At 42.3% G+C, this 15,012-nt stretch overlaps 1 protein-coding gene across 4 annotated transcripts in view; it reads left to right on the forward strand.

Annotated features, from left to right (window-relative positions):
* The window catches only part of ILDR2 (immunoglobulin like domain containing receptor 2), a 260,966-nt gene extending 246,968 nt beyond the window's left edge, over positions 1–13,998 (forward strand). For 2 of the 4 annotated variants that reach the window (XM_075334918.1, XM_075334920.1), the window contains 3 exons: positions 5,786–5,981; positions 10,695–11,322; positions 12,698–13,998. In XM_075334918.1, coding sequence (XP_075191033.1) covers positions 5,786–5,981; positions 10,695–11,322; positions 12,698–12,733 — 860 coding nt within the window. In that variant the 3' untranslated portion in view covers positions 12,734–13,998. Of the gene's footprint in view, positions 1–5,785; positions 5,982–10,694; positions 12,416–12,697 lie in introns of those variants that run through there. The other 2 variants (XM_075334919.1, XM_075334917.1) reach the window with 2 other exon arrangements.
* Positions 13,999–15,012: the final 1,014 nt, after the last annotated feature.

Raw genomic sequence — 15,012 nt, forward strand, 5'->3', positions numbered from 1 at the left:
GACCATACCCCCAAATAATAAAGACCCACATCATACTTCTAATAATACAGTCCCCAGACCTAACCCCTAAATACAGACCCTAGACAAGACCCCCAAACAATCTAGAACCCAGACCAGACCCCTAAATAATACAGACCCATAAATAATGCAGGCTCCAGACTCCTAAATAATACAGACCCTAGACTAGAACACCTAAATAATCTGGACACCCAAACATACCCCTTAAATAATAAAGACCCACATCATACTTTTAATAACACAGTCCCCAGACCTAACCCCTAAATACAGACCCCAGACAAGACCCCCAAACAATAGGACCCTAGACCAGACCCCTAAATAATACAGACCCTAGACTAGAACCCCTAAATAATCTGAACACCCATCCATGCCACCTAAACTTCATACTTCTAATAATACAGTCCCGAGACCTAACCCCTAAATACAGACCCCAGACAAGACTCTCAAACAATATAGAACCCAGACCAGACCCCTAAATAATAGAGTCCCCTAAATAATGCAGGCTCCAGACCCCTAAAAAATACAGACCCTAGGCTAGAATGCCTAAATAATCTGGACACCCAACCATACCCCCTAAATAATAAAGACCCACATCATAATTTTAATAACACAGTCCCCAGGCCTAACCCCTAAATACAGAACTCAGATCCGATACTTATATAATACTGACCCCCCCAGGCCAAAGCCCTAAATATAGACCCCACGCAAGACCCCCCAAACAATATAGACCCAAGACCAGACCCCTAAATGATGCAGGCTCTAGACCAGAACATTAAATAAAACAATGCCATACTTCTAATAGTACAGACCCCAGACCTAACCCCTAAATACAAACCTCAGACAAGAGCCCCAAACAATGTAGACCCCAGACCAGACCCCCTAAATAATACAGACCCCTAAAAAATCCAGGTCAAGATCAGATCTCTAAATAAAACAGACCCATGCTATACTTCTAATAATACAGGCCCCAAACCTGACCCCTAATTACAGACCCCAGGCAAGACCCCCTAATAATACAGACCCCTAGACAATGCAGACCCTGCAGATACCTGGCCCTGTTACTGCGGCCTCCTCCTCTGACAGCTAAGAGTAAAGAGATCTACAGAAATTAGGAGAGGAGAAGATTCGGTCAGGACCCGGCCCTTAGGACGATATCTCCAGGAATTCATGAGGTTTCGCCGATTACCAGGAAATATGAATGGAAGCCGTGACACTAATGAGAGCAGAAGCTACACAAGTGACTAACGAGCCAGCCCCGGTGCACACTGATGGCACACTGCCAGCTCTATACACGGGCTTCACATAGGCATAGTCCATGGCCACCTGCAAAACGTCATCAATCAACACCAATAGATGTGGGTCGTCCAAGAATGTAGTTTTGTTTATTTTTTGTAAGATAATATTCACCAATCCTTATTGGCGCTGATGCTGTACTGTGTATGGCGCACTGTGCAGATTAATGTAGGTACATTAATAAATCTACCCCATATAGTACATAGAGATTAAATCTTATGCTTCTCTTCTTACACTACATGATAAAATATCAACCTACAGCCACCACTAGGGGGAGCTCACCGTATACAAAGATATGATACTCAGCCTGCAGCCACCACTAGGGGGAGCTCCCTGTATACAGAGACACATGATAAGAGTCTGTCTGCAGCCACCACTAGGGGGAGCTCCCTGTATACAGAGATACATGATAAGATCCTGTCTGCAGCCACCACTAGGGGGAGCTCCCTGTATACAGAGACACCATGATAAGAGTCTGTCTGCAGCCACCACTAGGGGGAGCTCCCTGTATACAGAGATACATGATAAGGTCCTGTCTGCAGCCACCACTAGGGGGAGCTCCCTGTATACAGAGATACATGATAAGGTCCTGTCTGCAGCCACCACTAGGGGGAGCTCCCTGTATACAGAGATACATGATAAGATTCTGTCTGCAGCCTTCACTAGGGGGAGCTCCCTCTATACAGAGATACATGATAAGATCCTGTCTGCAGTCACCACTAGGGGGAGCTCCCTCTATACAGAGATACATAAGATCCTGTCTGCAGTCACCACTAGGGGGAGCTCCCTGTATACAGAGATACATGATATTCTGTCTGCAGCCACCACTAGGGGGAGCACATCATATACAAAGATATGATACTCAGCCTGCAGCCACCACTAGGGGAAGCTCCCTGTATACAGAGATACTGTATATGATAAAAAATGTCTACAGCCACCACTAGGGGGAGCTCCCTGTATACAGAGATACATAAGATCCTGTCTGCAGTCACCACTAGGGGGAGCTCCCTGTATACAGAGATACATGATAAGATCCTGTCTGCAGCCACCACTAGGGGGAGCTCACTGTATACAGAGATACATGATAAGATTCTGTCTGCAGCCACCACTAGGGGAGCTCCCTGTATACAGAGATACATGATAAGATCCTGTCTGCAGTCACCACTAGGGGAGCTCCCTGTATACAGAGATACTGTATATGATAAAAAATGTCTACAGCCACCACTAGGGGGAGCTCCCTGTATACAGAGATACATGATAAGGTCCTGTCTGCAGCCACCACTAGGGGAGCTCCCTGTATACAGAGATACATGATAAGATCCTGTCTGCAGCCACCACTAGGGGGAGCTCCCTGTATACAGAGATACTGTATATGATAAAAAATGTCTACAGCCACCACTAGGGGGAGCTCCCTGTATACAGAGATACATGATAAGATTCTGTCTGCAGTCACCACTAGGGGGAGCTCCCTGTATACAGAGATACATGATAAGATCCTGTCTGTAGCCACCACTAGGGGGAGCTCCCTGTATACAGAGATACATGATAAGATCCTGTCTGCAGTCACCACTAGGGGGAGCTCACTGTATACAGAGATACATGATAAGATTCTGTCTGCAGCCACCACTAGGGGAGCTCCCTGTATACAGAGATACATGATAAGATCCTGTCTGCAGCCACCACTAGGGGAGCTCCCTGTATACAGAGATACATGATAAGATCCTGTCTGCAGCCACCACTAGGGGGAGCTCCCTGTATACAGAGATACATGATAAGATCCTGTCTGCAGCCACCACTAGGGGAGCTTCCTGTATACAGAGATACATGATATTCTGTCTGCAGCCACCACTAGGGGGAGCTCCCTGTATACAGAGATACATGATAAGGTCCTGTCTGCAGCCACCACTAGGGGGAGCCACTGTATACAGAGATACATGATAAGATCCTGTCTGCAGCCACCACTAGGGGGAGCTCCCTGTATACAGAGATACATGATAAGATCCTGCCTGCAGTCACCACTAGGGGGAGCTCTCTGTATACAGAGATACATGATAAGATCATGTCTGCAGCCACCACTAGGGGGAGCTCCCTGTATACAGAGATACATGATAAGATCCTGTATGCAGCCACCACTAGGGGGAGCTCCCTGTATACAGAGATACATGATAAGCTTCTGTCTGCAGCCACCACTAGGGGGAGCTCCCTGTATACAGAGATACATGATAAGATCCTGTCTGCAGCCACCACAAGGGGGAGCTCCCTGTATACAGAGATACATGATAAGATCCTGCCTGCAGTCACCACTAGGGGGAGCTCTCTGTATACAGAGATACATAAGATTACAGTTGTGCTCAAAAGTTTACATACCCCGGCACATTTTTCGCTTTCATGGCCTTTTCAGACATTATGAATGATAACCAAAATCTATTTTTCCGCTCATGGTTAGTGGTCGGGTGGAGCCATTTATTGTCACTACTGTGTTTTCTATTTTTAAATCATAATGACAACCAAAAACATCCAAATGACTCTGATGAAAAGTTCACACACCCTGGTGATTTTGGCCAGATAACATGCACAGAAGTTGGCACAAATGGGTGTGAATGGCTAATAAAGGTGACATCCTCACCTGTGACCTGTTTGCTTGTAATCAGTGTGTGTATAAAAGCTGAGTGAGTTTCTGAGATCCAGACAGACTCTTGCATCTTTTATCCAGCCACTGACGTTTCTGGATTGTGAGTCATGGGGAAAGCAAAAGAATTGTCAAATGATCTATGTGAAAAGATAGTTGAACTGTATGAAACAGGAAAGGGATACAAAAATAAATATCCAAGGAATTGATAATGCCATTCAGCAGTGTTCAAACTGTGATTAACAAATGGAAAATCAGGGGCTCTTTAAAAACCAAACCACGATCAGGTAGAGCAATAAAAATTTCAGCCACAACTGCCAGGAACATTGTTTGGGGTGCAAAGAAAAACCCACTAATATCATCAGCTGAAATACAGGACTCACTGAAAACTAGTGGTGCGGCTGTTTCAAGGTGCACAACAAGGAGGTACTTGAAGAAAAATGGGCTGCATGGTTGAGTCACCAGAAGCCATTACTACACAAATACCACAAAGTATCTTGCCTACAATACGCCAAACAGCTCAGAGACAAGCCTCCAAACAGCACAGAGACAAGCCTCCAAACAGCACAGAGACAAGCCTCCAAACAGCACAGACACAAGCCTCCAAACTTCTGGAACAAGGTAATTTGGAGTGATGAGACCAAAATCGAACTTTATGGCCACAACCATAAACTTTACATTTGGAGAGGTGTCAACAAGGCCTATGATGAAAGGAACACCATTCCTACCGTAAAGCACGGAGGTGGATCACTGATGATGTGGGGAGCTACAAAGCCACAGGAACCTTGGTCACAGTTGAAGAAAAGATGAATGCAGCACATTATCAGCAAATGCTGGAGAAAAATTTGCATTCATCAGCCCGGAAGCTGCGCATGGGACGTACTTGGATGTTCCAACATGACAACGATGCAAAACACAAGGCCAAGTCGACCTGTCATTGGCTACAGCAGAACAAAGTGAAGGTTCTGGAGGGGCCATCTCAGTCTCTTGACCTCAATATCATTAAGCCACTAACTCAAGCACGCAGTGCATAGAAGAAAGCCCAGGAATTTACAGGAACTGGAAGCGCCAAGAAGAATGGGCAGCTTTACCATCTGACCAAGAAGAATGGGCGGCTTTACCATCTGACCAAGAAGAATGGGCAGCTTTACCATCTGACCAAGAAGAATGGGCGGCTTTACCATCTGACCAAGAAGAATGGGCGGCTTTACCATCTGACCAAGAAAAATGGGCAGCTTTACCATCTGACTAAGAAGAGTGGGCAGCTTTACCATTTGAGAAAATAAAGAGCCTCGTCCACAACTACCACAAAAGACTTCAAGCTGTCATTGATGTTAGAGGGGACAATACACGGTATTAAGAACTGGGGTGTGTGAACTTTTGATCAGGGTCATTTGGTTGTTTTTGGTTGTCATTATGATTTATAAAGAGAAAACACAGTAGTTTGACAATAAATGGCTTCACCCGACCACTATCCATGAGTGGGAAAAAAAGATTATCTGTTATCATTCGTATTTGCTGAAAAAAAGCCAAGAAAGCAAAAAAATCTGCAGGGGTGTGTAAACGATTGAGCACAACTGTATATCTGTATACAGTCACCACTAGGGGGAGCTCCTGCCAATCTGAATTGATGCAATACAATTGAATTCAATTGGAGTTCTACAATCTTACTGCAGTGGGGTCCTCCTATGGTTGCTGAAAGAAATGCTACATTGATAGTGTCACCCAGCTTTCCCAGGAATAGTCTTGCTGCGCTAAGTAAAGGAGCTTTCTTGTTTATTTTTAGGAAAGGGGGGCTCCTTAGCGTTTCGCTCATTGTTTCTGCTTTCCCCGTCTTTTTTTCAGACAGCCACACAATCTCAGAGCTGAGCTCCCTGCACGAAGACAGCACACAATTTAACCGTTCCTATCGACAAGTCCGCAGGAAGCCGTTACCCACCAGCTGCACCATTGACGGAGATAAGGAGTACTGGTCAGGGGTGGTGGGAGCCACAGCCAGACCCTCAGCTTGTTCCAAATTCCGAGATGAATTCAGGAGTAGGTGAGTGATTGTAAAGCATTTACCCCCGAGCCGTACAGTCATCACCTCCGCAGACTATCACTGACATGTCCATAAAGGTCACACCTCTAGCTTTCACTTGCGGAGCTAAAAATCCTCTGCATAGACAGTAAGTAATAGGGAGTGTCTGATGAGTATTTTTTTTTTTTTACGAAATGACTCAGTATGTGTTAAAAAACAATGAAAAAACAATACTCACCAACTCCCATACACTACCATTCCAGCGCTGCCTAGATCTGTTCTGGTTTCCTAATTCTGACTCGACAGGAGATGGTAGAAAATGTTTGCCCAAGTCAATCTCCCCTTAACCAGTAGAATAGTGAGTGCAGCTCTGGAGTGTAATACAGGAGGTAACTCAGGATCAGTAATGTATGTACACTGTGACTGCACCAGCAGAATAGTGAGTGCAGCTCTGGAGTATAATACAGGAGGTAACTCAGGATCAGTAATGTATGTACACAGTGACTGCACCAGCAGAATAGTGAGTGCAACTCTGGAGTATAATACAGGATGTAACTCAGGATCAGTAATGTATGTACACAGTGACTGCACCAGCAGAATAGTGAGTGCAGCTCTGGAGTATAATACAGGAGGTAACTCAGGATCAGTAATGTAATGTATGTACACAGTGACTGCACCAGCAGAATAGTGAGTGCAACTCTGGAGTATAATACAGGATGTAACTCAGGATCAGTAATGTAATGTATGTACACAGTGACTGCACCAGCAGAATAGTGAGTGCAGCTCTGGAGTATAATACAGGAGGTAACTCAGGATCAGTAATGTAATGTATGTACACAGTGACTGCACCAGCAGAATAGTGAGTGCAACTCTGGAGTATAATACAGGATGTAACTCAGGATCAGTAATGTAATGTATGTACACAGTGACTGCACCAGCAGAATAGTGAGTGCAGCTCTGGAGTATAATACAGGAGGTAACTCAGGATCAGTAATGTATGTACACAGTAACTGCATCAGCAGAATAGTGAGTGCAGCTCTGGAGTATAATACAGGATGTAACTCAGGATCAGTAATGTAATGTATGTACACTGTGACTGCACCAGCAGAATAGTGAGTGCAGCTCTGGAGTATAATACAGGATGTAACTCAGGATCAGTAATGTAATGTATGTGCACAGTGACTGCACCAGCAGAATAGTGAGTGCAACTCTGGAGTATAATACAGGATGTAACTCAGGATCAGTAATGTATGTACACAGTGACTGCACCAGCAGAATAGTGAGTGCAACTCTGGAGTATAATACAGGAGGTAACTCAGGATCAGTAATGTATGTACACAGTGACTGCACCAGCAGAATAGTGAGTGCAGCTCTGGAGTATAATACAGGAGGTAACTCAGGATCAGTAATGTATGTACACAGTGACTGCACCAGCAGAATAGTGAGTGCAGCTCTGGAGTATAATACAGGATGTAACTCAGGATCAGTAATGTATGTACACAGTGACTGCACCAGCAGAATAGTGAGTGCAGCTCTGGAGTATAATACAGGAGGTAACTCAGGATCAGTAATGTATGTACACAGTGACTGCACCAGCAGAATAGTGAGTGCAGCTCTGGAGTATAATACAGGATGTAACTCAGGATCAGTAATGTATGTACACAGTGACTGCACCAGCAGAATAGTGAGTGCAGCTCTGGAGTATAATACAGGAGGTAACTCAGGATCAGGAATGTAATGTATGTACACAGTGACTGCACCAGCAGAATAGTGAGTGCAGCTCTGGAGTATAATACAGTGTGTAACTCAGGATCAGTAATGTAATGTATGTACACAGTGACTGTACCAGCAGAATAGTGAGTGCAACTCTGGAGTATAATACAGTGTGTAACTCAGGATCAGTAATGTAATGTATGTACACAGTGACTGTACCAGCAGAATAGTGAGTGCAGCTCTGGAGTATAATACAGGAGGTAACTCAGGATCTGTTATGTAATGTATGTACACTGTGACTGCACCAGCAGAATAGTGAGTGCAACTCTGGAGTATAATACAGGAGGTAACTCAGGATCAGTAATGTATGTACACAGTGACTGCACCAGCAGAATAGTGAGTGCAGCTCTGGAGTATAATACAGTGTGTAACTCAGGATCAGTAATGTAATGTATGTACACAGTGACTGTACCAGCAGAATAGTGAGTGCAACTCTGGAGTATAATACAGTGTGTAACTCAGGATCAGTAATGTAATGTATGTACACAGTGACTGCACCAGCAGAATAGTGAGTGCAGCTCTGGAGTATAATACAGGATGTAACTCAGGATCAGTAATGTATGTACACAGTGACTGCACCAGCAGAATAGTGAGTGCAGCTCTGGAGTATAATACAGGAGGTAACTCAGGATCAGTAATGTATGTACACAGTGACTGCACCAGCAGAATAGTGAGTGCAGCTCTGGAGTATAATACAGGATGTAACTCAGGATCAGTAATGTATGTACACAGTGACTGCACCAGCAGAATAGTGAGTGCAGCTCTGGAGTATAATACAGGAGGTAACTCAGGATCAGGAATGTAATGTATGTACACAGTGACTGCACCAGCAGAATAGTGAGTGCAGCTCTGGAGTATAATACAGTGTGTAACTCAGGATCAGTAATGTAATGTATGTACACAGTGACTGTACCAGCAGAATAGTGAGTGCAACTCTGGAGTATAATACAGTGTGTAACTCAGGATCAGTAATGTAATGTATGTACACAGTGACTGTACCAGCAGAATAGTGAGTGCAGCTCTGGAGTATAATACAGTGTGTAACTCAGGATCAGTAATGTATGTACACAGTGACTGCACCAGCAGAATAGTGAGTGCAGCTCTGGAGTATAATACAGGAGGTAACTCAGGATCAGTAATGTAATCTATGTACACTGTGACTGCACCAGCAGAATAGTGAGTGCAGCTCTGGAGTATAATACAGGAGGTAACTCAGGATCAGTAATGTAATCTATGTACACTGTGACTGCACCAGCAGAATAGTGAGTGCAGCTCTGGAGTATAATACAGGAGGTAACTCAGGATCAGTAATGTAATCTATGTACACTGTGACTGCACCAGCAGAATAGTGAGCGCAGCTCTGGAGTATAATACAGGAGGTAACTCAGGATCAGTAATGTAATCTATGTACACTGTGACTGCACCAGCAGAATAGTGAGTGCAGCTCTGGAGTATAATACAGGAGGTAACTCAGGATCAGTAATGTAATGTATATACACAGTGACTGTACCAGCAGAATAGTGAGTGCAGCTCTGGAGTATAATACAGGATGTAACTCAGGATCAGTAATGTAATGTATGTACACAGTGACTGCACCAGCAGAATAGTGAGTGCAGCTCTGGAGTATAATACAGTGTGTAACTCAGGATCAGTAATGTATGTACACAGTGACTGCACCAGCAGAATAGTGAGTTCAGCTCTGGAGTATAATACAGGAGGTAACTCAGGATCAGTAATGTAATGTATGTACACAGTGACTGCACCAGCAGAATAGTGAGTGCAGCTCTGGAGTATAATACAGGATGTAACTCAGGATCAGTAATGTATGTACACAGTGACTGCACCAGCAGAATAGTGAGTGCAGCTCTGGAGTATAATACAGGAGGTAACTCAGGATCAGTAATGCAATGTATGTACACAGTGACTGCACCAGCAGAATAGTGAGTGCAGCTCTGGAGTATAATAAAGGATGTAACCCGGATCAGTAATGTATGTACACAGTGACTGCACCACCAGAATAGTGAGTGCAGCTCTGGAGTATAATACAGGATGTAACTCAGGATCAGTAATGTAATGTATGTACACAGTGACTGCACCAGCAGAATAGTGAGTGCAGCTCTGGAGTATAATACAGTGTGTAACTCAGGATCAGTAATGTATGTACACAGTGACTGCACCAGCAGAATAGTGAGTGCAGCTCTGGAGTATAATACAGGAGGTAACTCGGGATCAGTAATGTATATACACAGTGACTGCACCAGCAGAATTGTGAGTGCAGCTCTGGAGTATAATACAGGATGTAACTCAGGATCAGTACAGGATCAGTAATGTAATGTATGTACACAGTGACTCTAAATTCATATATAGAAAAAAAATTCTACACAAAAATGTTAATACCTATTAACAACATTGAAACATATATAATTAATGTATGAGATAAGGGGGAGTCTTATTTATATGATATAATGTATTAGTTTCCCTTTAAAGATCATTTGTCACCAGGTTTTTTTAGACCATTGAGAACAGCATGATGTGGAGACCCTGATTCCAGCCATGTGTCACTTATTGGGCTGCTTGCAGTTAATACTATCAGTGATTTATCTGCCGCAGATCTATCAGTTCTCTGAATGCTGAGCTCTCGATCACCCCACCCACACCATTATTGACAGCCTGTGCTCGTGCACAGTGTACACAGAAAGCTGCCAATCAGTGGTGGGGCGAGTAGTTACACAGATGTTATCAGTATGGAGGACTTCCGGGCAGCAGGGTTAGTAGTCCTCTAAGGATAACCTCCTGCTGATAAAACAGTGATTTTAGAAAACTACAGAAACCAGCCTTGTAAGGGACACATCGCTGGAACCTTTACAATATGGCAAAAACTTGGTGACAGATTCCCTTTACTGGGTGTTTAAGATTTGTTCATATCTGTTACCCCATTCTAAATTTTGTTTAATTTTTCAGCCTTCAAAGGCCAACATCGGAGGTGTTAGAAAGAAAAGCCTTCCCCATGGCAGTCCAAGCCATCTCTACGGACGAGTTAGCTCAATACACAGACTCATATAAACAAAGGTCCCGCAGATCCGACAGCCGAGGCCCCGGGACAGGACCAAGGTTCGAGAGGTCCGAGTTGAGAGGAAGATCCCTATACCAGGACAGCTCAACCGATGACTACTATGGAAAGAGAAACCACGGCAGGGAACTGTTTTCAGATACCGAAAGAGGCTGGTCCTTCAGCCCGTCTAGGATACGAGCCCCAGAGGACAAGCATCTGCCCAAAAGGATATCCCGGATGGGGCAGAGTTACGACGACGCATACCTTAGCAGTGTTCTTGAAAGGAAATCGAGGGGTATCGAGGAAGCCTGCATAACCCCGTCCAAACTCAGCTTGCGGCAAAATTCAAGTCGCAGCTACGGTCGATCTCCAACGTTCAAGACGGGAGACGGCAAAGATCACAAAGTCGAGGAAGAAGACTCGCTTCCGCCGTACTGCGAGAGAGAGCTTGCCAGGGCTCTCCCCTTTCGCTCAAGAGAACACTCCTATCTCAGCGCCTCCGACAAGAGGAAGAAAAAGGACCAACCAAGTAAAACAGTGAGAAAAGCCTTCTTTTTTTACATGAATGGGTCACAAGCCAAATGGGGTTGGCGGGCTTTGTCAAAAATTTAACAAAAACTTGGGTAGGATGTGTGTGTGTGAGGACACTATTACACAATGTCGGTGGACCATTAACATGATACTTGATTACACAATGTCGGTGGACCATTAACATGATACTTGATTACACAATGTCGGTGGACCATTAACATGATACTTGATTACACAATGTCGGTGGACCATTAACATGATACTAATTGGGAAACGCATGCTGTAGAAAGGCAGCTCCTGTTTGACCATATTTCGAAACCAGGACTTTTTTGTCCCCTTTTTCGGGTTTGTCGAAAAAATAAATCAAAAATAACACAAGAAAAAAACATGGGCTATGGACAATGAGTGGTTAATTATGTCTTTTTTTATATATAAATATATATTTATTCTGTATATTCAGCTCCAGATGTAACTTGTCTTGTGCAGGCATGGTTGAAATTGGGATACATGTTTGAGTTAAAAAAAAAATCTTTGTAAACCACTAATAAAAGCTACAAATGTGGGCGTTTCGGGTGGTTCCACTTTTTTTTTTTTTAGGATGATTTTCTTTTTTTGTGGTTATATTATTGATGTGACGGAACTAAGAATGAAATGTTGTAGAAACAAAAAAAAAAGTCAAAAAGTTTAATGCCGCATTGTCTGTGCAGTTCCAAAAAAAAGACTCTGAATTTTAAAGTCACTTCACCAGAAGTCTATTTTTTTTTTGCAACAATAATAATAAAAAAAAGCAAAAAATATTCTAGACTTGTACAGATATTAAACTGTTTGTGTCGCTGCTGCTAATTATTTTTGTTCCCAAATTTATTTACACGAACATGTAAATGTGGCAGCTTTTTTTATTTAATGTATAAAACTTTTTGAAATGTATTAAATCGAAAAGAAAAAAAAAGTTTAAAAAATCAAAAACAGACGGGTGGTTTCCTTTATTCCTTAATAATTACATTCTCTCCTTGTAGTTTTGTGTGTTTTTGGGGTTTTTTTACACAAAGTTTGAGGGAAAACATCCAATTTTGTACAAGCAAAAAATTTTTATCCATTCTTCCGACATAAGACACTCCACTCCATACGTCATCTTGTCCTTCCATCTATGCATGCCATGGATCATTTGTCCGGTCTAAGACCTGCCCTTTGTTTCCTCCTTGTTTTTGTGACTCTCTCGTGTAGAAATGTACTTTACGATGTCCTATTCTAAATTAGTAAATTCAAAAATTTTGGGAGGGGGCAATTAGTTGGGGTCTTGGACCAAAGACAGGGACAGGTTAATCATTTTTGTTCTCCATTTTTGTCATGTTCATATCTTACTGTTTATTATTTTTCGCAGGGTGATTTTCCAAACAGGATGTCCCTCGTTGTCTGAAACCGTGAAAGACTTAAGGAAGATTCTCATTGGAGGAGGTACTGAGGCAGTCCTGGTTACAAGAGGCAGAGCCATTAGCCACTGTGCTCCAAGGAACCCCTACTTGGCGTGGAAGATCTTAAAAATAGTTAGTAGACCATATGCATTGGGCCTTAAGTTGGAAGCAATGGTCTCCTGCTGGGTTTACAACCCAACCAAAAAAAAATGGACCTTTAAAAAAAAATGTGGAGTATAGCGGGGCATTACAACTTGGCACAATTTTAGATTGTGTTAGGACTAGCCTTAGTATAATCTTACTCCTGTTCCTAAACAAAAACTTAACAGGGGTGGAAATTGCCTCCATTCTCCAACATTCCTTATGTCTCACACTCTTAACAGTGTTATTTTTGTACCATCCAACCTCTTTGTGCCTCTCATTCACAGTGTCCCAGGAAAGGACGAGTGATGTCTTTGTGTAAAGTGGGCCGAATTCACAGACACAACTTTTTAAAAAAAAAATTACATGAAAAGGACCTGTCATTTGATCAAATAATTTGGGTTAAATACCTTGTAAAATCCCCAAGTTTCCCTAAATCTGACGCTGTTTTCCTTTTTGCTCTGCGATGCTCCATTGCAGAGATATCACATTTATTGCTTTTGGAGCACAGTATGTGAAATCTCTTCTTGTAGTGCAACTGGGTGTTAGGGTTAAATACCTTGTAAAATCCCTGAGTTTCCCTGATTCTGCAGCTCTTTTCCTTTTTGTTCCGCAATGCTCCATTGCAGAGATATCACATTTATTGTTTTTGGAGCACACTATATGAAATCTCTGCTTGTTGTGCAACTGGGGGTTTCTTAGGGTTAAATACCTTCTAAAATCCATGAGTTCCCCTAATTCTGACGCTCTTTTCCTTTTTGCTCTGCATCGCTCCATTGCAGAGATATCACATTAAATGTTTTTGGAGCACAATATGTGAAATCTCTGCTTGTTGTGCAACTGGGCGTTGCTTAGGGTTAAATACCTTCTAAAATCCCTGAGTTCCCCTAATTCTGACACTCTTCCTTTTTGCTCTGCGTCGCTCCATTGCAGAGATATTCACATTTATTGTTTTTGGAGCACACTATGTGAAATCTCTGCTTGTTGTGCAACTGGCTGTTTCTTCAGAGTCTTCTCTTTCATCCTCCACTCTCAGATGCTGCCAAGCATAGTTCGGCAGCATTTGAGACTACTAGATTAGCTGCCCAGCTGTGACTGGCAGCAGCTGAGAATGAGGGATGAAAGAGAAGACTCTGAAGAAACACCCAGTTACATTACAAGCAGAGATTTCACATACTGCGCTCCAAAAGCATCACATTTTAATATCTCTGCAATGAAGCGACATAGAGCAAAAAGGAAAAGCGCATCACAATCAAGGAAACTCAGGGATTTTACAAGGTATTTAACCTTAAATGCCCATTTGTGCTACAAGCAGACATTTCACATACCGCACTCCAAAAGCATAAAATTTTAATATCTCTGCAATGGAGCGACGTAGAGCAAAACGGAAAAGAGCGGCAGAATCGTGGCAAGTAGGGGATGTTTACAATTATTTTTGAACAAGTGACAAGTATGTTAAATATTTTGGATTTCCCAAAAAAAGTTTAAAATACTCTTAAGATTTTTAGTGACAAGATTTCAGAATCAATTCTATATTTTTAATAGTTGTAAATCACCCAATGAACTATTAAAATACATTAAATAAACTATTTTCACATTAGATATTGAAATTTTAAAAATCTTCTATAATTGTATGTCTTAAAAATGTTGCGGCTCGCTCTTGTCGTGTCTGTGAATTCAGCTAATTTTCCCCATTGTTTACATGGCAAAGGTGCTACTGTACCTCTCTTTTAGTTTGGTTTTTTTTTGTGTTCACTGCTATCATATATCTTTTCTCACTCCCCCTTATTCCTGTTTTTACCATGTCACAAGTACCTTTAATGCAAGAAATCATTTACATGTGACTTTTTGTATCAATTTTTTGCAAACACTATTCTTTCTGTTTTTGTAAAAATTTATTGGATTCTGCCAACCGAAAGCAAACTCCCAAAAGGAGTGAATGTACTGTGAATGTATTGTGTTGCTTTTTGAGGTTTTTATGATTTTGTATTTTAGTTTTATAAAAGTAGTTAATATAATAGTACAGTATTTTCTGCATTAGAATCTTTATGCGTAAAAGTGTCGATTTGTTTTTGTTTTTTTTTGTTCTTTTACCTTTCAGTATTTCTGTTTATATGATGTAACCTGCATGGATTCATCCGGA

The sequence above is a fragment of the Anomaloglossus baeobatrachus genome, chromosome 2, assembly GCF_048569485.1.
Source record: "Anomaloglossus baeobatrachus isolate aAnoBae1 chromosome 2, aAnoBae1.hap1, whole genome shotgun sequence".
NCBI lineage: Eukaryota > Metazoa > Chordata > Amphibia > Anura > Aromobatidae > Anomaloglossus > Anomaloglossus baeobatrachus.